The 24062-nt window shown below is 43.3% G+C and overlaps 3 protein-coding genes across 5 annotated transcripts in view; 1 reads left to right on the top strand and 2 right to left on the bottom strand.

Moving 5' to 3' along the window:
* Positions 1–8907, top strand: part of LOC126564315 (transmembrane 9 superfamily member 4) — a 17744-nt gene extending 8837 nt beyond the window's left edge. Inside the window, exon 9 of the mRNA XM_050221317.1 lies at positions 8898–8907. The gene's annotated coding sequence lies outside the window, so the exon portion shown is untranslated. The remainder of the gene's footprint in view (positions 1–8897) is intronic.
* LOC126563806 (phospholipid-transporting ATPase VD) lies at positions 1761–24062 on the bottom strand. Of its 3 annotated transcripts, none has more exons than XM_050220553.1 (11): positions 22646–24062; positions 8352–8532; positions 8097–8276; positions 7901–8025; positions 5542–7759; positions 5294–5464; positions 5010–5195; positions 4725–4925; positions 4449–4636; positions 4238–4378; positions 1761–1806 (listed from the first exon to the last, which is right to left on the bottom strand). In XM_050220553.1, the coding sequence occupies exons 1-11, from the start codon at positions 23725–23727 to the stop codon at positions 1761–1763; spliced, it is 4719 nt and encodes a 1572-aa protein (XP_050076510.1). In that variant the 5' UTR covers positions 23728–24062. The 3 variants fall into 3 exon arrangements, with proteins under 3 accessions (XP_050076510.1, XP_050076511.1, XP_050076512.1); XM_050220554.1 differs by having other exon boundaries at positions 1765–1806; positions 4293–4378; XM_050220555.1 differs by lacking the exon at positions 1761–1806 and adding an exon at positions 2101–2144 and having other exon boundaries at positions 4293–4378.
* Positions 14871–16687, bottom strand: LOC126564602 (uncharacterized). Its single transcript, XM_050221681.1, has 3 exons — positions 16597–16687; positions 15135–16406; positions 14871–15056 (listed from the first exon to the last, which is right to left on the bottom strand). Exons 1-3 carry the CDS (start codon positions 16636–16638, stop codon positions 14871–14873), a joined length of 1500 nt encoding a protein of 499 aa, XP_050077638.1. The 5' UTR covers positions 16639–16687.

Below are 24062 nucleotides of genomic sequence, written 5' to 3'. Positions count from 1 at the left end.
CTCTTGAATAAAAAAACTAGCTAGTTTAGCTACTAAAAAAGCTAGTTTAACAACTGTTATTATAACTATATTGAATTCAAATGGACAGCACTTAACACTGCTAGTAAAATGCAATTTTCGATACATTCAATAGTGAAGAACGAACGAGTGAAAAAAACAGATTTTGTTAAATGTAAACTATAAGTACTTTTGGGAATCTATTGAAACGTATTAAAATCTGTGTTAAACTAACAAACCGCACCGTGAAAAAGTAATGCGCTTTGTTTACGGGTAAGAAATTTGCCGACCGCGATGTCCAACCGCAAAACTCGCTGAACGTGTCAATAAAATCCGTGCAACCCTGTAATGCTCCTATCCTTAATATGTTCACTCTTCCAAGTGGCGTAGAAAATGTACAACGAATATTACCACAGAACAGAATTTTTAATGCCTTTTTTTGTCTCTGATTTTGCTTCCGGTAAGTGAATTTCTTTCGAGGAGTGTGTTTCGTTTCGATATTTTCTCCTCAGCTTGTTCATTAACAACTTCCTTCCACTTACTATAACCTGCACGGAAAAGTGCTCCGCAAGAAAATATAGCGTGTTATACGTGCACAGTGCCGTTTTTAAGCTGATCACTTTTTCCCCATGTTTTTGTATAATACAGTTACGCTTCTTCTACGAACATACTTCAAAAGGCTACGGGTTTTTACAGTTCCTAGTATCGTCATCAGCAACAGTAAGCGGTAGTAGTTAAATTATATTTAAGCCTAGCGATTATGCACATACTCAATAAAGCGTGCCACACCTCGGCGATTATTAGAGGCACTTCGTTCATCTTTTCATATTCCATTTAGCTATACTAATTCCATGTGTTATTGGTCAACATTAAATGCATACTTCTCTTTACAAATAGGTTCCCATGTTGCGACCGCCATTATTACCGTTTTTTTTATTGTCGTCTACGATAGAATTAAATTATTGTATTATATGTACCTCTTCTCTCACGCGCGCACTTTCAAATCAACAGTTGATGCTCAATGTCAAATCGCAGTTCTTTTCGGAGCGCCCCGATTAAGCATTCACAGCCGTGGTCGCAGCATCTATATTTACTTATCCGCGCGAGCTAACAACTTTAAACTTTAACTTTCTCTCTCTCTCTCTCTCTCTCTCTCTCTCTCTCTCTCTCTCTCTCTCTCTTTATCTCTCTCTACAACAAAGACAACAATCAATACCCATCATACACTAGACTTTCTTTTCTTCGCACCCTTTGTAAGCACGACCAGATAATAAATAACTGTTTTCATTTTCAAAAAAAGATTTTTTTAAACCAATTTCTACAAAGCATATCACCAATAACGTGCGCGAGCCAGCTTGTCCATTTTAATACAAAAAGCGGTTAGGATATGAACGATTTCGCGTACACTTTGATGTGTGCTCTTTCACTCTCTCTCTCTTTTTCTCTCTTTTACGAAACAAATTCAGTTCAACAGCTTAACGCTTGTGATAAGGCCGCCTGAACAATGTTCCTGTTACGTTTCGCTTTTGATTGTTTTGGGTATCACTGGAAAGTAGAGCCATCAGAAAAGAGTTGGTTTTTTATCCCTCTTTTTGTTAGGGCAGTAATTTGTTTTATCCATTTTCTTTTAAAAAAGTATACAGTCCCCTCAGGCCCAGTCCCAGTCCGCTCAGGCGATCGAATTTGTTGAAAAGCTTGTTGTCGATGTACTACTTTGCTACTTGTTGGATAGATGCCTGTTGAGGTTCTGTTTTAGCAAACAATCATCTTCTGCTTACAGCCTTATGCGAAGCCCTGTGATGGGAGGTTCTGCAATGAAACACAGTTCAGGGGGAAATAGGAAAACAATTATTTCACATATAAAAAAAAAAACAAGGATGGCAAACATTGAAGCATTTGACGAAAAGAGAAAGCCAAAAAGAAATCCATATCACTTCAACCAATATTGAGAAGAAAAAAAAAAACAGCAAGCCACACAAGGCGTTCACAGCAACAAAAGGGAATATAAAGTTCAAACACACCCCACGCAAATCTTTGCCAATTTTTGTACAATCCGTGTAAATCTTGCTTCTTCTGTTCTGTGTATGTGGTTGTGTAGCAAACAGTGTAAAGAAATGCTTTCGTCCAAATTGTACAGTGCATTTAATCTAAAAGAAAGATATCACACATTTTAAACAAAGATAATATACTTTAATAAAAAAACAGACGTAAAAGGTGTAGTGTATAGGATAAGAAACACACGATTTGGAAAAAGACTTACCTCAGCCATATTTAGGGAAAACAAAACATCACACACACAACTTCAACAAATCTTATTTATGCTACAAAAAGGTGCGCTTGATGAAAATATAAACAATTTAAATTATAAACTATAAACAAATTAAGATGAAAACAGTTAGTAAAATAGCAAGAATGTGCACGGATTAAGGGTGAAAGTAATTCAGTTAGGGTGATGTACCTACCTTTCTACCGAAGGGTATTGTATTAGTATGTATGTACATGTAAATAACGCATGCATTAAACATATATATTAAGAGCCCAATTTACGAACATGTTCATGTAATGTCCCGTTACCTGTTTCGAACAGCGATTTACAGTGATTTGGAACAGTTAGGTACTGCATTTGAAGTTTTTTTCCTAATAGCAAATAATTTGATCGATTTATCGTTGTTGCTTGATGCTTGATTATGAGTTACGACATCAGCAAGATATATCAGAAGGACATTGTTATACAAATTCCATCGCTGTCCATGTGACAATCACTCAGAATGAATGGAAACTTAAGTAATTATTTGGTCAATCCTCGGGTTATATGATCGATTACCAATCATATGAAACTGTAGCATAGATCGTTTAGTTACTATTTTTTGGACAGTCATGGCTTACGTCTTAGCTAACTGCCGTAGAGTCTTCTCCAGTGAAATCCTTAGTTTATTGGATGGTTTAACCCTGTCCCGGGTAAGCAAAGCAAAAATGTCTTATTCCAAGCAACCGGATAGCCAGCAAATTTGGAGGCTTATAACGTTTTTATACGTAATCAAATATCAATGAAATATTCGGATATAAGTTGAATTAACTCTTCTACATTCTATTAAAATGAATATGCTGCCCTCACTCTCTCTTCCTCTTCTTGGCTTAACCACCTCCAAGGTCACGCCGGCCATCCAAAATGGCTTACTAGACTTGCCGATAACCACGTAGTTGGAGAGTCAGTCCTCACTACGGGATGACGGTCCGGATAAGATTTACAGATACAGATAAAGATAGTTGTATTTTGCTCATTTAAAACAAAATCAAATCAAGTGGATTCCTAGAACCGGAGAAGAAAGGAATTAAAATCAGTCTGGCTAACGGGTAGCCGGTTGCCTGGAATAGGACTAAGAATGTAAGATTTTTGAAAAATTTTATGCATTAAGATATCTGTAGTAATTTAATTTATAGGTCGTCCGAAGTTAATCTCTTACTCTACATGGAAACGTTACCAAATAAAAATATTTTATTGTGACACAACATTGATGTTTTGAATGTTGTGTAGTGTAGTGGTTAGTGTTGCCTTGTTAAGGGTTTGTTAGCTAAAGCGAACTTATAAGCTGGGTGCCAAATGAGAGCGCTCGGCTCAGTAGATGTTATGAATGAAGGATTAGAGAACTATTTAGAGGAATGAAGCAATGTTTCGAAAATCCGCCACTTAGGCACCATAACAGCTAGCAATGCAAATAAATATGTACAATGTTACAGTACAATAAGCAGAATAATAGGAACTATTTAAGTTTTTTTTGTAATATGTGCAATCTAATACTACATTATTGTGCAAAAGAAATAACAACAGTAAACACGCAAACAAGCCAATAAGAAGAAAACCGAACAAAAAGCAGACAAGCGAACTGCACAGAAGCATTAAAAATTATTTACCCCCAGAGATGTTAACAAGTAGCACATTCTACTGCGAAGACTTCGATCGAAAATAGACTGATATTGAGCTCGGACATATCCGACCCCCTTTCATGCTGTTGATAGTTGATGATGATTCGACCTTTTTTCTGTCGACAGTTCTGATGCTGCTTGTTCCGCATATACTACTACTTCGAAATTCGAGGTAACTTGCACTTAGTAACCGAAACGTTGCCGTGGTGCATTGCGCTCGAGTATTCCACCGACAGCAGTGGTCGTGGCGGAACGCTTTCTCGTGATCAGCGTACTGGATTTCGAGTGATTGCTTGAGGTTGTGTGTGTTAAGTACCTGAATATGGATGAGGCAGACGTCGATCGAGACCAGGTTACCAGCAGATTCTCACCTCTTCGTTTTTCTTCTTTGTACTGCAGCGTCACCCGTACGCCTTCGCACGGCCAGACGGTATTTTTGATCACACGGTACGTGAATCTGTGGAGTACGAAATATGTCATATCTGTCGGAAATAATGCCCAAGTCCAGAGGCTTAATGTATGCATACCGTGGTAAAAGCGCAAGTACGGAAGAAAGCAAAGTAATCAGATAATACTGTACTGTACTCATGCTCATATGGATCACCCAATAATTGGATGGCAATCCGAAGCAGTTGACACAAACTGAATTGTACGCAAATGCAAACGCATAGAACGACACCAGGCTGATCACGATCGATGCGACATGTAAGATTGTCTATTGGAAGAGAAAAATGTCAAAATCAAGCAGTTGATCATTAATGGCATTGAAATAAAAGCAGTTGTGCTAAGGCACCATTACTTACCCATGATTTAATTTCTATGGCACAGTGTAACAGCATTGTAAACAAACAGGAGGATGTTATAGTCGTACCAAACACCCATATATCCACGTCTGAGCCCCAGTATGCTGCCTTCGCTACGAAAAATATCACCAAACTCTGGTACACCGCATCGAGCATCACGATCCAAAAGGTCGACCACTTATAGCCCTTCCCCCGACGACCCTGCAATTGGTGGAGAGTACATGCAAAAAGAATTTGAATAATTTCCACCGACTCGCTGTTGGCGGAGCTACTGCACACACGTACATGCTGATACAACTGTGGATAGGCCAGCAGAAGGTCGTCGATAATCTTCTTATCGTACACCCCAATCGCCAACGGAGGCAAGGCAGTAAATAGTAAATTGTAGATCATTAAGTACACCTGATCAATCATGACAGCACCGGAAAATCCGCAGTAAAATTGATACCAGAACAGAAGAAACACGAAGGCCTGTAAAATATGATAACGATAGCGCATTAGTACATATCGCTCCATCGTCCACTCTCAACTTTCAATTAATATCGCATGCGCTTGGGCAGCTTTCGTACCGCATTTTTATAGAAAAAATATATGATCATGCGCGCCAATCGATCGTAATTCCAGTGTCCATGAACAAGCAGCAACTTTTCCAGCATTTTAAACTTAGCAATCGAAAAGTCCGATGCCATAACGGCCTGCATGCCTTCTTGCCCGCAGATACCTACTCCAACGTCGGCCATCTACAGTTGGAGAAAAGATGCACCACATTAAGCCAACGATGACAAGCAACCGAAATAGAGGAGCTACAAATACCAACCTGTATCATTGAAACATCGTTTGCACCATCACCGATAGCTAGTGTGCTGATGCGAAGTTCCTCCTTAACCACCTTTACAAGGAACGCTTTTTGTAGCGGAGTCGCGCGACAGCACAACACGGACGAACAGTAGCGGGTCAGTCTTAGGAATGGCTTGGTGAGATTGGACCGCAGATCCAGGATGAAGGTCAACGTTTTTCCATCCACAACGAGGGCACGTGCTTTATCCAGCTGATCGAACGCGTCATCATCGTTGGGCGCACCACCACTGGAGTTGAGTTGTTTTTCGATTTCGTTGAGGTAAAAGTTGATGCTTGCTTCCGCCGAGTCGCGCGATCGTGCAGTCAGCTTAAGGATATCCATCTGCGAGTTGAACAACTTCGCCGAGTATGCAATGTTGATGGCTGTTTCGGCCTTATCGCCGGTCAGCACCCAAATAACGATACCGGCTTGCAACAAAGAACTGATCGTCTCGGGAACACCTTCCTGCAAGCGATCTTCAATGCCGGTTGTCCCGACTAGGGTTAGACCTCGCTCGAGTTGGACGAATGAATCGCGGATCTTACGTTCCCGACTTTCCATGCTTAGTTCGCATTCTTCGTGCTTGCTGTACCATTCGCTAAAATCGGTTGGATCCAGCTTGCGCTTAGCCATGACTAGTACACGCAGACCCTGCCGTGCGTACACATTAAGCTGATGTTGCGTTTGTTCTCGCAAACGATACTCTTCCGAGCCTGGTGTGCAAGGTACTAGATTTGGCATGATGCTACTGTCGGCACCCTTTGTATAGAGCACCACATCCTGCGTACCGGTACGACGTACAACCACCGACATACACTTCCGGGCCGAATCGAAAGGAAGCACTTTCAGCACCTCGTACTCTATAACGCCTTCACCTGGTACGCTTACCAGGACATGGTTTGGGCTTCGGTTTACCAAGCAGCAGTCGTAGCTGAAGGCCGCATTTACGAGGGCCAGTTCGTCAGGACTTTCCGCTTCGTAAATTGGACGACTGGAGGCAGGTGAGGACGAACCTTGCGAGAATGATTTGTGAAACTTTGAAGCACCACTGCTACTATTGTTCGATGCAAATCGATTCTTGCTGCTGCTGGTACTGCCAGTGCTGCCTCTATCAACGCTCTTAAAAACTCCACTACCCTTTGCACCGCTGGCCACGTTACCCAATTTAGCTACGAGCGATTTCACCTTTGCCGTTGGCGTGCTCAGTGATTTCAGCCGCATCGGTGGACTCTCCGACATGGGCGATGTTTCCGCCGAACTACTGATTGGCGACAGTGATGGCACGTGTGCTGCTTTCAGGGGTAGCGATGAGGGTGCATTCGGTGGCGGAGAAGGTGTAATGGATCGGGACTCCGTCAGCCGAGCGTACCGATCTCCGATCATTGAATCACACGCCGTCAGGGGGAGACTTCCTCCATCCGTCTCGACCAAAGCGGGACGAACGAGCGTAACGCTCGTATCGCTATCATTCATCTCGATCACACCACTCGCATTCATATTATCCCGGTGCGGAGTCGCACTAACTACTACCGTATTGCAGACAGCCAGCACTAGAAAGAATTCCTGTATTTGATTGGCGACGGTTTCATTTCCCGATTCACTGGAACCTCCTCCTCGACCCATTCCCGTGCTTGTCTCCAGCAGCGATGGTGAATTTCCTCGGAAGTTTTCAAGCAAATTTAGATTTGGCTGTAGAATCGGTACCGGCGCACCAATTTTATTCAACTCCTTTTCTTCCTCTGTCTCCGGATGGTTGTAGTCAACACCCACGATCGTGCAGCGTCGGAATATCATACGATTTTCCGTCAACGTGCCCGTTTTATCCGAGAATACATACTGTATTTGGCCGAGCTCTTCGGTGATGTTCATCGCACGGCATTCGGTACGCTTGTTGGAGTCAGGATCGTACAGCTCTATGTTGTTATGTATATGATACACCTGCATTAGCTTGCACAGTTCGATCGTAACGTACAGTGAGAGCGGTATCATGATCTGCAAGATGATGACAAACGTCCAAAATGCTAGCAATCCTTCATAGTCCGGACTGATTTCGAACGGCAGGAACGGTATTCGGAATGTATCGTTGGCACTGCCACCGGTAGTATCGTCATTGTCCGCATCGGTGGCGTAGAACGAAAGCCACAGCTTACACCCGACCGCACCGATGATACAAAGCACGATCAATATGATAACACACCTATTTAAACGATAAGCGGGCGCGATTAGCTTTGCTCGTAGCGATTGAATGTAATTAAACTAATCGAAATTTGATTTATGCGGGAGAAATAACCTCAACCACCTGATATGTAACATCAGTACAAAACCCACCCACACCTACCATATCACATCGATGTTCATCTGCTGTTCGACGCGGGATCGCTTATACCTGGGACCGCTGTTGTTTAGCATCGCTTTGGTTTCGTGTCCAGCATAGACAACGATGCCTTCCGCATAGTCCGTGTTCTAAATGAGATATGGAAGCAATTCGATCTTATCACCGGCATCACATTATCCCTTAATCACGCGGTACGTACCTTTAGGCGACTTTCTCTCAGTAGCAAGCTTTCGGTTGACACCGGAACACGTTCGCCGGAGGGATGTATCACAGCACCGTGGAAGCGGTAGATTTTCGTTGACGGTGCATCGACCTCGATTCGGCTGGTGAACTTATTCGGTGCGAAGATGTGTTGCTTCTCCACGAAACCTCGTATCACCTACAAGAACGTTGCCCGACATGGTTTTGGTTAGTGAATACATGAATGCGCGTTACATAAAACATCTGTTACTACCTGACGTCTCTTTAAGTTAGTCTCCCCGTCTAGATCACACGTGTCGATGTAGCAAACACCGTGTGGATCGCTAGATTTGAGCAAAAGTATATCGGCCGGTACTGTTTCGTTGTTGGACAGGTGCACCAGATCTCCCACACGCACATCTTGCCAAAGAACTTTCTTATAGCGTTCCGATTCACTGCAAAATGTAGAAGGAGAGGAGAAAAAAACATATGAATTATTTCTTTGAGATAAACAAAACTATGTTTTATATATTTTTATTACTATTAAGAGCAGCACATGTCTGGGGTTTTCCCCCTCAAAGATTCATAGTTCTGTGGCTTAATTATTCATATTCATATCATTCAAATTCATTGCAAGTTAAGCTTGTTTTAAACGCATTTTTTTAGCCACAGTTCAACGGTTTTGTGTTCTTCTAAACCGTGTGTCTCTGTATCGCGACAAACAATCCCTATTGAGATTTCTTTTTCCTGAATGAAGCGACTCTTACAGCTGACTAGAATTCCTAATGTATGCTAATGGAATAATTCATCTGGTCAAAAGTTCAATTCAATATTTTTCTTCAACGCCTTCCTGGCGGTTGTTTATCGCGAGCCGCGAGGGGCGTGCATTTGGTTTAAACTAAACAGTTAGGAATGTTAACAGTATCGTTCGTAGCCGATAATCATAATTCAAGAGTTGACGATTAAAGCAAGTGGCATCGTCGTAGAAGCGTTGTTGGGTCGTTGCGCTCCACTCGGTTGTCGTTTCTGTGAGGAACTAGCATTGCAATTTCGAGCACGTACCACTTGTTATTCAATTCCAAGTGTCAAATGGATCAAATACAATGTTTCCTTTTCATTACGCGCTGAACCAATGCTCCAGTTGAGGCAATCGAGGCTTGGTCTTCTTTTACAATATGGTACAAATTGTTTGAACCAGTGCGTGAAGAAATTAATTAATAATCCCAATTGACGATGCTCTCCGGAAGGGATTTAAGAATACGGAGAGAATATTTGAGTCAAAACAACAACAAAAATGTTAAAATCAATGAGTAATTTTACAAAACAAAGTAGGATTAATTCATGGCGGAGTATAGCTCTCAACACCCCAAGACGATAAAACGCGTTGCGACGCTGTGCAATTATCGCATTCATTCATACCCCTAATGCATGCATATTTATTTCCAGATGGTTACAATCATCAGCGTTCCAATGATACACGTCAGCCTTTAATTATTCCGTTTGTTGAATTATGTTGCTGATAACGAGTGTGTGTGTGTGTAACTCACGATTGTTACAAAGCGCAGAGAAACGTATGTAACATATACAATATTTATCTTCCCTTTGCACAGGAGCCTAGACTCGGGCTCACGGTCACCAATTTACTCAACATGACCAAATACTTAAAGGCTGATCGTTTAATGACACAAAGTTCCAGTTACGGCTGACGTATGTGTGTTTGCATGTGTATTTGAGCTAGTGAACAATGAGTCCTTGCTGCTTGTGGCAAGGTACACACTACAACCGGTAATGCTTCTTTTCGAGACACGCTAGATGTTTTCCTTTGATTACTTATTCAATCATGTACCGGACATACTCCGCCCATTGGTATATCGGTATCAATAATTCATTCCACCTCGCTGGCGCGGATTTATTTGCCCGAGTGGGGAACTTGCAGACATTTTACCGATATCTTGTTGGTTTCCGGCAGTGCTGAACGTCACAGGACCCACACACACAGGTGGAAAACTGGAAATTCCAATAGATTCTACGGCTGTGCTATTGCGTTCGCTTAGATCATTTCGACACAGCATTATTAGCAGCGAGAGGAGCTGGCCGATGTTCACGTGATCGATATCGATAAAAGATGCATGCAGCTTATGATGGAGTAAAAAATCATCGTTACAGATAACATAGTATATCGTTTCGTCCTACATATACGTATTGCTTAAAAGCACAAAAAGAGATAGTACATTGTATCATGGAAAAGGTTACTATTAACAATAAATAATGTCTAACGTCTTATGAATGTGTGTTCCAAACGATGCAATATCAGGAAAAAAGATTGCGTTTAATCACTTCATCCACGTGCAGTAAAAATTTATTTGTCGAAAACAGTGGCGAACGTTCATGATTATTCCAGCGCTGCTGCACGGATGTTCGTTTTAGCAGTCGAACTGACCAATCAATATCCGCTTCCCCATTGGAGTTCATTACCAGCCGTGCCATGCATTACTACGTTCAATCTGGCCTCTGACATTGGCACGGTTCTGCCAGTCACGGAAGAAGAAAGTGTACACACACACGCGCGCGCGCGCCCTTAAAATGTTCATTGTTAAACGAACTGCACTGGCAGAGGAGATGGTGGTTAGGACACGAATTCGACGTCCTACCACTGTAGCCTTCTTCCTCGTCATTTCCTTCCGTTGGTTTTTTTTTCCACCAAGCATGCGAGTAAAAATCGTACCAAGGCGATGGCCAATGCACGTGGTACGGCATCATATGGCTTTGGACCATTTTGTCGCCATGTTCATGATGCGGTGTGCAATTGATTGATATTTACTGGTGACATCGGGTGTAAGCTTTCATTTGGCTTTCCCGTTCCCTACGCCTCTGTAATATTTTCCACGCCCGACCGTGATCGACGAGCTCACATACATATGAGGGTTGCAGAGAGTGGAGGTACCTTCGTCCTCCAGGAATTTAATATCTAGCGGCATGGAAATGTGTTCTTCAACGCGTGCGATAGCCTCACGCCAAGGTTTTTTGCTTATATAGCTCCGCATGGACAGTCTACGCTTGACAGTCGCTTACAAACACCGTCCTTGCATTTTATGCGTCAATGGTACGCCGCGATATGGAATGCTCTCCACCTTTGGAGTGTTTGGTAGGAATGTAACGAACCATGCAGGATGGAAAACAGGTGTCAACATGGAGTGTGCACATTGAACGTTGCGTGCAGTGACGTACTGTTTGATATACACGTGAAGTGCCTCAAAACCGATAAACCCAACAAAACATACCCTCTGGCTTTGTTATTCACTGAAGTACGGCCTGGCCGTATATCTTTATCCTCAAGCTTCTATTCACGTTATTTTGTTAAAAATAACTTTCCAGTGTTTCTATTTCACTTTAGAAGGAAACAATTTGTTTAGTATTTTTTATATAATTAGAACATCTTTTTGAAAAAATATTACACGACGGAAGATTCGGCACGTGAGCTTTCTCGCTAGATTTTCAAATTCAGACTCAATAACTGAAAGGCAATTTTAATATAAATATTAAATTTACATAAACAACTCTTCAAGATACGCTCAATGGTGCACGGTCAATTTCCCGAACTTATGTTTCAAGTTTTGAATATTAAATCGCTACCCTCCACTCGTGGCTGCAAATAACTATTTCTATTGCCAGCCTGCATGGCTACATATGGCTGGAAAACTGATGAATGATCCTCCGTAATGATGGTAGCACTTTACTTTCACTACCTCGCACTGACCGATTGACTGAGTGAGGATGGGGCCTTTTCCCTATGTTGTTTCCGGTGCGACTGGTGCGGAAGCACGATGCTCACGTGATCGACGCTGGAGCATAAGTAATCATGTAAAGAAACTGACCCCCAAAGCACAGCAAAGCAAAAAAAAAAAAAAAGAAACACCAAGCCCTTACAATGCTTGTGCCCTGTCCATCGTTGGAAATTCCGTTCGGTCATGGTCAAATCGCCGCGTGTGTTTTGCAGCGTGATGATGTAGCGCCGAAGGGTAGTGGTGGTTTCGGTGTGAAGGTAATTTACTTTACACCTGCAATACCACCGGCAAGCCACCTAGGCTGCGTGTATGTGTGTGACGTATGTCCATTTAAGCGCAACCGCGGCCAATGATGACAAACGCGGTACACACAAAAGCATAGGGTTTGAGGTGCAACACTCTATTTCCTGTACATTGAACAGCGGGCGAAGGTGCACACGTTTATTCGGTAGTGCCAACACGTTCACTTCCGCGACCGGGACACGGAGAGACGACGGATGGCTGCGACCTTGAACCTAATCGTACCAGTTACTTACTAGTCGCGAAGGCACCCTCCCCACTGGACGACTGATCCGGTTCGTTCACTACGGGTTGATTGCGAAAAAAAAGGCCAATATACATTCGAAAACTGGTTTGGGGTTGCTGTTTCGAGGTTCAACAGGCTGCGCGCTTTTGTCGCGGTCTGATCCACGGCAACAATGAAGGGCATTTGTTTGTCCACAAACCTTTGGATAATTGGGATAGGTAGCTGGGTAACTCCACTAATTACGGCAAATAGTAAAGCAATTTCTCACGTCACGTGCAAATGTTTGGTACTTATAATCCTTTTGCCAGCTCTCTACACGTTTGCACATGCATGTGACAATAGGGGTACGGTGTAAGCCGATCTGTGCTCCGTATGGGTCGGTCAATAGTGCCACATGACGTTAAACCAATGACACTACTTATGAATTTAGGTTATGGGTTCCTCGCTTAGACGGAAAGGGAAACTGAAATACTACAAAAAGTGAAATTAAACTTTAAGGCATATAATGTGAAGGTCCAGAAATAACAGTATACTAATCAGGCTGCAGGCAGAAAGTTAAAAATCAGATAAAAGACTCACTTTAAAACACGGTCTACACCAATTAGAAAAAAAAATCGTGTAAATCTCTAAAACTCTTCAAAAGTTGGAACATAAAAAGTCGAGAGACAGTAAGATGGAGATCGTAACAGTCGATAGTTCCGTTCGAACATAGCCAAGATGCGCTACTGTGCTGAATAGGCGCATTATGACTTATTGCCGGACGGTCAATGGAACGACTATTGAGAGACCAACGACGATTTGCACTAAGGAGCCGTAAGTGATAGTACACCGTGGGAGGCATGCACAAAATGCCGACACAGATGCGTCACCTTCGCCAGATGTTCGCTAGAATGAGATGTTTATGAAGTAACCCTAATACATAGCTGGTTGCTAACGGCCCAATGTACTGGGTGGCCCAACTTACTCACTATTCGACGAGTATTTCTTTTGTTGTGATAAATCTAACAGCCATACATATATGATCGGAAGATTGTAGCGTACGGTGGTATTGATTCAGTTCGAAAAAGTTACGAAAGCATCATGCTGCGTTAGTTGCTTACGAATTAATGGGATGGTTTCGACGACCATTGAATCACCACCAGTCACAAGCGGTGTCGCCCGAGATACCCGTTTCTAGGAGCGAAAAGGCAATATTTTGCCATAGAAGCATCGATGCGCAAACCGTTTATCTACCGCCTTCACCAACAACGGAACTAAGACGATGGTTATGCTGATTATAACGATGTCTGTGAAGCATCGTTACTCTTCACAAACATACACTTTGTTGTTATGATTATTACTCTTCGCCGCACCTTCCGTGTTTATGCCACGATCCGGCTAGCTCGTCCATAATACGGAACCCGGACAGCATCGGTGCACAACAGCACAAAATGACTTTTTTCATATATTGCTGTACTGTAAACAAATGGTCTCCACCATGGTATGCATAACAAGCAATACCAATTGCGGTTCCGGTAAGGGTAGTTAAAATGTATATACTGGTGAATTTAAATGTACAGTTTTTCTACTTGTAAAACGAAAAATACTGTACGTTTATCGATAAAAGTAAAATATATTTGTAGTTGTCTGGATCTGTAAAATCTGTAGTTCTGTAAAAGTATTAGTACACCTTCGCTACCAATAGTGGGTTCATGATGCAGGCATGGCATCACCTGAAGGAGTTTCTCTATCGTTTAATGGCGCGTCTGACTATACTACAACAAGTTACCATTTTTTCTGTTTTCTCCACCTACAATGCCATCAAATGAACAACAAATGATTTATGAACAAACAGTAAAGTACAAGACAGAGTCAGTATAAACAACTACATCAACTTCTTTTATGAAAAAAAACTTTAAAGAGCGAATTCCAACACATAGCCCTCCGAGCGTGGTGGTGGTACCATCTTATCAGAATAACTACGTTCGACATTCAAATCGTAATCGAAAACGTTACGCCCTGTGGTCGCTGAATCAAATCAAAACAACCAATTACACCTCTGACCACTTTAAATGATTACTACAATCCACGATTACCGGATTGCGATGTCCTGACCGAGGTCAAGGTTCCGGGGAAATTATTGCCGGTATCAACAACGGTGGACAAAACCTACGGTGGGCTCAGCATTGATAATTGTGGCACTTATCGTATTTATTATTCATACCGCTATAGGCGGATCGCTGTTCGACGTCTTCAAGCTATCTTTCTTCAGTAATTTATTATGAATTACACAACTGTGTGATTGGTACATCCCAGGGTGAGAGGGGAAACATCTTAAGATGTTGCTATTAAACCTTCCGTTTTTTTTTAAGAAACGCATTCCCTACCACATTATCTAAGGAGCATTAAGTTTTACATTGTTTATCCTTTGTTTTTTTTTTTTATTTCCATACTGTGAAATAGATTCTATACGGAATGAACTTCGATACGTCTTTGTTTTCATTTAAACCATGCAGGCAGTTACTGCTGCGGAAAAGTTTATCGCCAATCGCTCTGCTACAGCCACATTCACCGCCAAACAGTAACGAGAGCGGCCGACCAGAAGATTGTAACTGACGCCTAGATCGGTCGCCATGTTGACCAGCTGCTGCAAAATGGTGGGCGTTATATTGTTGCTTTGGCTGAAAAACTGCAAAATGATGTGTGTGAACTTTCGATTAGCACCGGTAGAATAAGAAAAATGCAAACAAAATTCCATAAGACATACCGCCGTTAGAAACGTGTCCAGCTGAATACGAGCATTTGCAGGACTAGAGTTCGAGATCCCGCCAACGGCGCTAGTGAGCTGGTTGAAATATTGCGCTACATCTTTCTGGATGTCTCTAACCTGCGTCATTTGAGCGTTTGTCGTTGGCGAAATGTCATAGTCACTACCGGAAACACATTCGCAAAAATTGTTGCGCAGCAAATTGCCAAAGTTGTTGATAAAATTATTGAACAACTGTTCGCTGCAAGACAGTCTGGTTTTGGTGGTAGCAAATTGTATGGTGGACAGCACGGCCTGTGTTATTGCTCTGAAGCCCGATGCTAGCGCGCTGCCGAAGCTTACCAGAGCATTGTCGGTGAATGTATACCGCGTTCGTTCTAGACTTTTTTCGATCACCTTCGTTTGCTCGGTGAGATTCGTTAGATAAGAGCTGTACATGTCGGTAGCTGACTTTGCATATTCGGTGGCTGAACCACCAACATAAAGATCATTGAACTCCTCCATTCGCTTGGTAAACTGTTGCACTGAGGATTGAATGGTTGTCTGCATTTCATTCGCTGCTGATCGAGAATTTTTGCTCAATTCAATAAAGCGTCCATAGATTGAAGTCAATATACCTTCCGCGCTTTGGGACGCCTGGTCCATGTTTGAGAGAAACATGGTTGACTTATCCGAGGTTAGGCGAAACGTGCTGCCCACTCTGTTGATGAACGGCAGCACAACAGTCTCCTGGTAGTCGGCCAATTCAGTCAATTTTTGCGCTACGGTACTGACTTTCTGCTTAGGGATCGCACCATAGAAGGTAGTTTGTGTAATTCTGTTGGATGAAAATGTAAGCATACCCGGCTGCAGCGTACTTTGGATAAAGGCAATCACTTCATTGAACGTTGTTATGAAGGTGGAAAAATCAGGTGCAGAATTCTGCAGTATCAACCATTTGGCAAAACGTTCATCGATCGTGACTGCGGTGAAGGCTTTCATGTAGGTAAAGGCAGCTGTAAAAATGGTGTTCAAATTGCCGCTATTCGCATTCGTCACCGTGTTTAATTCCTGTGCGATCGTTGCGACGGATGTATAGGTTTCTGCCACCGAGCTAACAAAGGACGTAGCACCACTTTGCAGTAGAAACGTAATGAACGACAGTTCTCCCAGATTGTTGACCGATTGTCTGATCTGCTGCGATACGGACACGAGTTTCGAACAGGCATTCGTAATGGTTGCCGCCTCAGGTATGTTCGGTGTAACCTCTATACCGAACAACGCATTGCATCCCTTAAACATAGTGTGAAAAACAGTCTATTAGTATCGCGTTTCAATTTTATAAAACAGTATATGTAAATTATGTACGTTGATAAAATGTGTCCCGTTGAAATATATGCCATAATTCCACTGCTTCGTACACTATTTTGAACAAACTTAGGTCACATTTCATCACCAGTAACATTAATACTACTTTACTTACGACAAGTGACAGGAACAGCAGACAAATTTTTATCAACCTCATTTTTGTTCCAAAACTTTTGAACTGAACTCACGGGTAATTTGGTAACGCAATGTTACCTGCGGATGTTCTTGAGTTACTATCTCCCAATACCTGCTGCTCCACAAATCTTACAACAGAGGCGGGCAGGAAAACCAGCTGAGACAATAAAGCTTCACAATACATGATTGATATTGACGCAACACAACTACAGAATTTGTAGAAAACAGACTCCGATTTCTGAAGAAAACACAGCATTAGGAAAGCGGTTTTCATAAAACAGACAGTGGTCTGGCGCAGTCGTACAGGGTACAGGGTAGCCTTGTATCGTTTCGGTCGCATAACCAAACAACCCAAACTAAGGAACGTCTAAAAACTGAACCACACCTTGTGCGGAACTCTTTCCGTAACGTGTAATTTACTTTCGGACATATTTTTGGTGCATTAGAGTCGTTAGGAACACGACGTGGAAAGAAATGGTTCTCCGGTGGCAGTCGCTTCTTTTGGCAGTGTGGGGATTGTTTATGTCCTTGCAGGTAAGCTCCGCCATTACGATACCGTCCCGAAATCGGCAAATTATCACACCGATTGACATTTAAATTTGGCAAGTGTGGCCCGCCTGATTTTTTTTTTTCGTATTCTTCTATTTCTGCAGCTTGCTATTGGTTCTCCATTTTTCGGCGTGTCAGTGCAGGGTGGGTTCCAAGCGGAAGCCGATATAGCCGTCTCGGCACGTGCCGTGGGAGTTGCGATACTTTCGACCCAACAGTCGATGGTCACCTTCTCGTCAAAGTTACCTTTGAGTACCGTAAGCCACAATGTTACCGCCGGAGCAGTACTTCAGTTGTACAACCTTTTCGTGACGAACGTAGCAACGCTTTGCGATCGTATTAGCTGGGCGGCTACTAACACAACCAACACATCGGCACAAGTTTTCCTGTCTTTGGAGACTGCTTACAACACTGCCGTCGCTAATTTACAAAAAGACGCACCCGCTGCTGTTACATCTATTACGTCTTATTCGCCCACTATCGGTGCACAGTTGGCAAAATCTGGCGAAAACGTTTTGCTCATTTTGGCCGACATTTACAAAACCATTTCTACGTTCAGTCGTGCAATCGATACATTTACCAGTCCGATCACGGCAAAAGCAGTATTTGAAAAGCTCACAAAATCCCAAATCGCAATCATAGTTGGTGCACTGGATGCACTTAGGGCCGAGGTGACTGTGGCTGTCGGGAAGCTGAAGGAAGCGGGCACGATATTGACGGATTCGGACACACTCATTGCTTCCTACATTGACAGTTTATCCCAGTCATTTTCCAACGTCGATTTCAATCTTTCAAATGTGTTTTCGCGGTTGAGTGCACTGTCGATTGAATTTTTAAAACAATTTCGTGCCTCAGATACGACCATTACTAATGATGTGCTGGCGTTTAACACAAAGCTCAAATACTACAAAGACAACTTGATTGCCGTAACTGCGAACAACATTATAGCGGTCACAAGGACTTTTAGTGAGAAATACAGTGGGGCCTATACGATCATCAAGCCCAACGTAGAGGAAAAGTTGCAGCTGCTAGTTAACACTGCCTCGGATACGGTATTGAACGCGGCCCAGAATCTACTGTTTACCACCTATCGCGTTTTGGACACTGTCATGCGACGCACTCCGAGCGTTCCTGCTAAGGCAAAATTCTGCGCTACCGAGTTTATCAACCCTTACGTACAGTACCTCTCCTCCAACATGGCTTCATCGCTTTCCGGTTGCATCTCTTCAACAAACGCGCAAGTGGAATCAGTGCTCAGGGTACAAATACAAGCAGTCGAAGCGCTGGTAAAGGATCGCCAGGGTTACTTTAAAATGTGGAATGATGCCATTAACGGAGTTACCAATACCACCGACTCGACTACAAGAGGTATCGCTGTTGTGAAACTAACTGCGGTCAGTAAAGAGCAAATACTGCGGTCCTTTTGCTATTATTCAAGCTAATTTCTATCTCTATTTTAGCAAACAACGAGTCAACTGCTGGATCCAACATTCCAACCTGCTTTGGCCAGCATTTTTTCCATTTACGCTGAGTTGGTATCAAATCTCGATGCGGTTCTTAATCGTTCCAAGCTTTGTGTGACACTCAAAAGTGCAGAGCTGTCGTCACAGTTGATTGCAGCTTCTACAAACTTCAACACCTGCATGGATGGTTGAAGTTAGGCAGTGCTTCAAAAAGCTTCTATCGACTATAATATTGAAAAACAATAAATTTTCTCCGAACACAAAAATTTAATACTATCATTTAAAAAGCAAAGAAAGATTCCCCTAGCTGTCGATTAACTGTTACGCAGTACACAAAATTAGCAAGGGATAAAACAAATACCACATGAAACAGCTTTTTCGTAGTAGTATGCGCAGGATCAGGTATATTGGTACCAATTTCGCCTAATACCTCAATAAGCCTTTAGGTTGCGCTGATAACAGGAACGTGCGTAGATAAGGCGACCGTTTGATCCATTGCCTAGAGAGTAGAGTAGGAGGGTTTGGAGGTTGTTTGGATGGGCTTTCAATCGCATTCCCTCAAACCGCGAATCCGCTCTTACATTACGCTCCCTCATCCGGCTACATGATTTTAACGACAATGACTATCGACATCAACTGAAACAAATGATACCAGAAGAAAAACAAATGCAATAAAACACCACCACCCATTGATCAAAAAATGGTTTTTTTTTTTTCGTTTCTTGTTCAAAACAGGCAAACACGTCAACAGGCTTGGCACCTCGCTCCTCGAAGGGTGTATGTAATCGAATTCCAGCACACCACAACTCCCGTCGGTCAAACCAGGTGTCTATCAGATTTTGTCCTCCTGGAAAGAACCGCTGTGCTATCGGTCACCATCAACATGTTTCTTGTTCCAACATTTTCGCTGTCCGTTCTCGATCGATAACGCAAGCATGGGGGGTGGACATGGGCTCCATTTTCGAGCAATGTCGTGAAATTTTGCCACGACCAGTGTCTTTTGCGTGGCTACCAGAGTGCAGCAAAATAAATCTGAATAGGTCTGCTAAATTTTTATACCTGATGTTCTCATGGCTTGGGTACCCAACAGAACTGACTCAAAATTTTACACTCATTTACTCTATTCCATCCATCAACATGCATCAGTACTGACACCGTCAACCGAAAGTTTGTATTTTTGTAAAGGACACAACAGGTAAACATCAGCAAATACTGCTCAAAACTTATACACCGTGTGCGGCATGTGTAGTGTTAGCTCACGGACCGAACAACGAAATGCCCACTGTTGTGCACGGTTACGAGAAGAAGTATAAATAATAATAAGGCACACTCGTAACGCCGGGGACGCCACGACCGGCGACAATGTCACGAAACGGCGAAAATTAAGTTACGCAACTAGCCGCCGGACCCAATCCCGGCACCACACTTGCAGAGATTCACTTTTCTAGAACCAAAGACCACAAACAGGGCGGACAGGTGAAGACGCGCAACCGGGTGGCGACAAATACCTGAGAGCGGCTCGTCAAACCGTGACCGTTATTAGAACAAATTGTGGCAGAAAATCGCAAATGCTAATTGTTGGGTTCCGTTGGCCATTGTCTGTTTTTCTCCTTTTCTGCTCTTATGACGGCTTTGTACGGCTTTGTTTTTCAATTATGAAATGTTCACGACTGTCATCACTTAGAGCGACTTGGGTTCCAAAGGCAACCCAATGTCTACTTAGAGCGGGCGGTGGTGTTTAGTTTTATTTAAAGTTATTAGGTTTTTATAGAAGCAAAAAGAACAATATCCGTGCGATATTGTATGAATGTTTTAATTATACTTCTATCTACATCAAAATGAAACTTTTTATAAATCATCGCTTAATGTTTGAGCATAACGAACGGTCCCAATGTAATTTATTTGTAATTTAGTTTGTCCGTCAGTTCGAAATCGTTCACCCATTACGCAAGATAACTCGCACAGACAGAGCATCCTGCTTAAATTTAAATTACCAACAACGTGGAAAAAGGAAAAACAAAACCACCATGCACAACGGAATCAAAGCATCGCGATTGAAAACAGTGTTTGACTTGTCAAAACAGCACACCATGCTGGCAGGTGAACAAACATCAAACAATCTATAATTATGGCATGAGGCGTACAGTAAGCCATCTCCTATCACCCACCAGAAAGCAACCGCCATATCACCACATCATCATCCATTTTTTGGTTCCGTGTCGCATTGAAAACGGAGAAAAATTCCACCTCGCTGGATAGCGTGGCTCTGCTGTTTGTGCTCTCCGGTTGTGGCGATGCTTACGGCTTGTGGCCGTCGTCCACGAGCCAATGAGCCAATGCTTGTCCTAGCTCACACACGATGCATCACCAATGTGTGTGCAGCACGGGGCACTATGATAATTTTGTCGCTATCTGTGCTCCATTCATCCATCCATTCGTCCATCAAACCGATGGACACGTGGACGAACGGTCTCACTGTCAGCAAAGTTTCGCCTCATATTTGCACGTAGAGTGCGAGACGGAGCAGAGCAAATGATGTACAGAGCAAAAAGAACTTTAAACTTTTATATCTTCTGAGCAAGACCATGAGTATTGGCACAGAGACTTGCTAAGAAGCAACCACACTCACACACAAACGGATATCGAATCCATGAAACAAGAAAGACACTAGACATCTTACGTACAGGGGAGACACACGGCAGTAAACGGGGTAAAATAAATGACGGAACACCATTCGCCTGTCGCGTCAATTGGCTCGTGTTGGTAGTTTTTAGTTTGGCATTGAACCACCGCATCGAACCGCGCTCACTGTCGGTCTTTGAGTAGCGCGAAGCCAGTGGCGAAACGCGTCCTCTTGCATGTGGCATTTGAACAGCTGTGAACTACTCGGTTGGCAAGGGATTTTGGTATGTGGTAAAATGTCTGTGTAGCTTCATAATTCACTGATGCCACATAGGATGATGAAATGGGCTTATCGATCAACACAAACCTTGCATTTATTTCAGCAGTTTTTGCAGGAAAATATTTAAATTTGCTAATATAATAATTAAAAGCAAAACTAATGTGTAAATTGCAATGTGTGAAATTGGCGGAAGCGTAATTGATAATCTACCTTCATGCTACCATAAACAAATCAAAGGTAAAAACATGCACAGTGATTGCCGCTCGCGTTAGTAGGAAATCGTTTCCGAAATAATGAACCGATAAATTGAGCGTTTAATGTAAAATGTTAGTAGCTTTCGCAGTGAAACAAGTTCCGTCAATTACTTTACAGAATTGTTATTGAGTGGAACGAAATGTGTGTAACTAGCAGCTAGGGTCATTTATTTCCTACAAATCATTTTTCTCTCCGAACAGTGTACCATGCAAAATTGGGCTTCCGATTGACCCTGCAAAACAAGCCTTGGATGAAACAAATGCTTTAGTTAGTGTTTCTTGTTCTAGCGCGTTACACATTTCCCCATCAAAAATAAGTGCATCGTGTTGTCCCTCATAAATGTATCTTTTTTTTTTTTCGCCGTACGTTACAACCGGGGGTCCATTTTGTCATTGCAGCGAGCACAACGTGCTCAACGATGAAACATTGATAACGGAGGAGGTTGAAATGGTCAACAATTTTCCAACCAAACACAAATGAAGCGTGATTTCTTGCGAAAACTTTATCACGAAAGCATTTGCCCATTGCTCGCGTTTGAAAAAGGAAGCTTGTCACATCAACACATAAGCGCTGCATTGAGGGCAAATATATGACTTGCTGTGTGATATTATAGAAAGATAAAATGACTCAATTTATTACCCTTCCCTTAAATCGATTTTCATCGTACGATCGTAGGCTGAATCGCTAAAGCAAACTTGTATGTTTTAAGGCATATTTTTAACCTCCCTAGGCGCTTTAATCTTATCTCCGAGCAGCGTAAAACGAGAGGGAGTACCCACCGGAAATGATTAGCGAATGGGGGAGAGGGGAGGGGGGTCCCCAAAAAAAAACCCCAAATAAAAACAGTCAATCAAACTTACCCATTATACACGCGGCAGGTTGAGTTGTTGATCCGCTTATCAGACGCTTTACGGCGGCGATCCTCAAACAAATCTTTTATTGCGGTAACACCGAGCACAAACAGTACCGGGATCATGGCAATTTCCTTGCCGAACGCATTGATCTGCGGGAACCAGTTTAGCAACACGATAAAGATGAAGTACAGATTCGCAATCCGATGAAACTGTTCTAGCAGATTTTTCGGTACGAAAGACAGAAGCGTATACTTCGTGGTGCGGATCTTGTTTCCACACAGCCGCCCATTTGGGTGGTCCCGTTTGGGAGTTTTGGGTGGGACGGTATGATTCGGTACCACTATCCGATAGCCTCGATCCTCAAGCTTGCTGTTAGCCGTCCGGCAGAACATGAGACGCTTCCACCAGGGTGGTTGGTCAGCACGGCGCAAGGTGTAGATCGACTCCGATCGCGATGCTTGCCGCGAGTGGCCCTTGATGGAGGTGGCAGAGTGTGGAGGTGCCGCGTCCCGTTGCTCTGGTTGATCTTTGTGGCCAGGCGGTAGGATAAAATCCGTTTTCGACCCAACACGGCTGTGACCCCGAGTGGCGATCGTTGGCGCATCCATGATCTGACCCTGAGACAGAGCCCGCTGATGGCCTCCCTTGACCGCCGATTTTAAGGCAGAAGGTCGCCCGGCAGCACCACCACTACTAACCAGCGACCCACCGAACGAACCTTCACCATGGCTAACCGAGCGTGAGTGACCTCCGCCGGTGGGACGCTGATACTCTAGCATTATTCGGCCTGCTGACGGATTCGTGGCGGTACCTATGACGGAGCTGACCCCACCCCCAATCAGCTGGGCAGCCTGAGCCGCTTGAGATCCGGCCGCTTGGAACGAACCGGGAAACACGTACTTCACGTGATCTCCGGATGATTCGAGCGGATGTTCCTGATGTGGGTGGAGCGGATGTTGTGTCTGCTGATGATGGTGGTGTGCCTGGGTATGACTATGGAAACCGATTGCGGCACCGACACCGGTACCGCCCCCTCCGTCGCCCGCCGGTGCAATATCCTTGGATTGATCCTCCTTTGCTTGCGTCATTGCTGCTGCTACTGCTGCTGCTGCTGCTGCTGCTTTTGGCGACGGAATGCACCATTTAGATGAGCCCTACGAGTGAGAACACTTTCACTTTTTGCTTGCACGCACTCATGCACGCACGCTATAATCATATGCACATGAGCGTACCACTGTGTACGACCTGTACGGGTTTCCCTGCAGTTAGATTGGTGCCTGGGGAACACGACTTTTTTTTGCTTTTACAGCTTACTAAGCATATTTCGCAATCACATTTGAACGTGCCGGTTTACGTCTCACACACTGCCGGCTGTTTGGTTACCACTATTTTCTTACGATGTAACTTCACTTTCACAGTAACC

The sequence above is a fragment of the Anopheles maculipalpis genome, chromosome 3RL (assembly GCF_943734695.1).
Source record: "Anopheles maculipalpis chromosome 3RL, idAnoMacuDA_375_x, whole genome shotgun sequence".
Classification (NCBI taxonomy): domain Eukaryota; kingdom Metazoa; phylum Arthropoda; class Insecta; order Diptera; family Culicidae; genus Anopheles; species Anopheles maculipalpis.
This window is presented reverse-complemented; position numbering and strand designations above follow the sequence as displayed.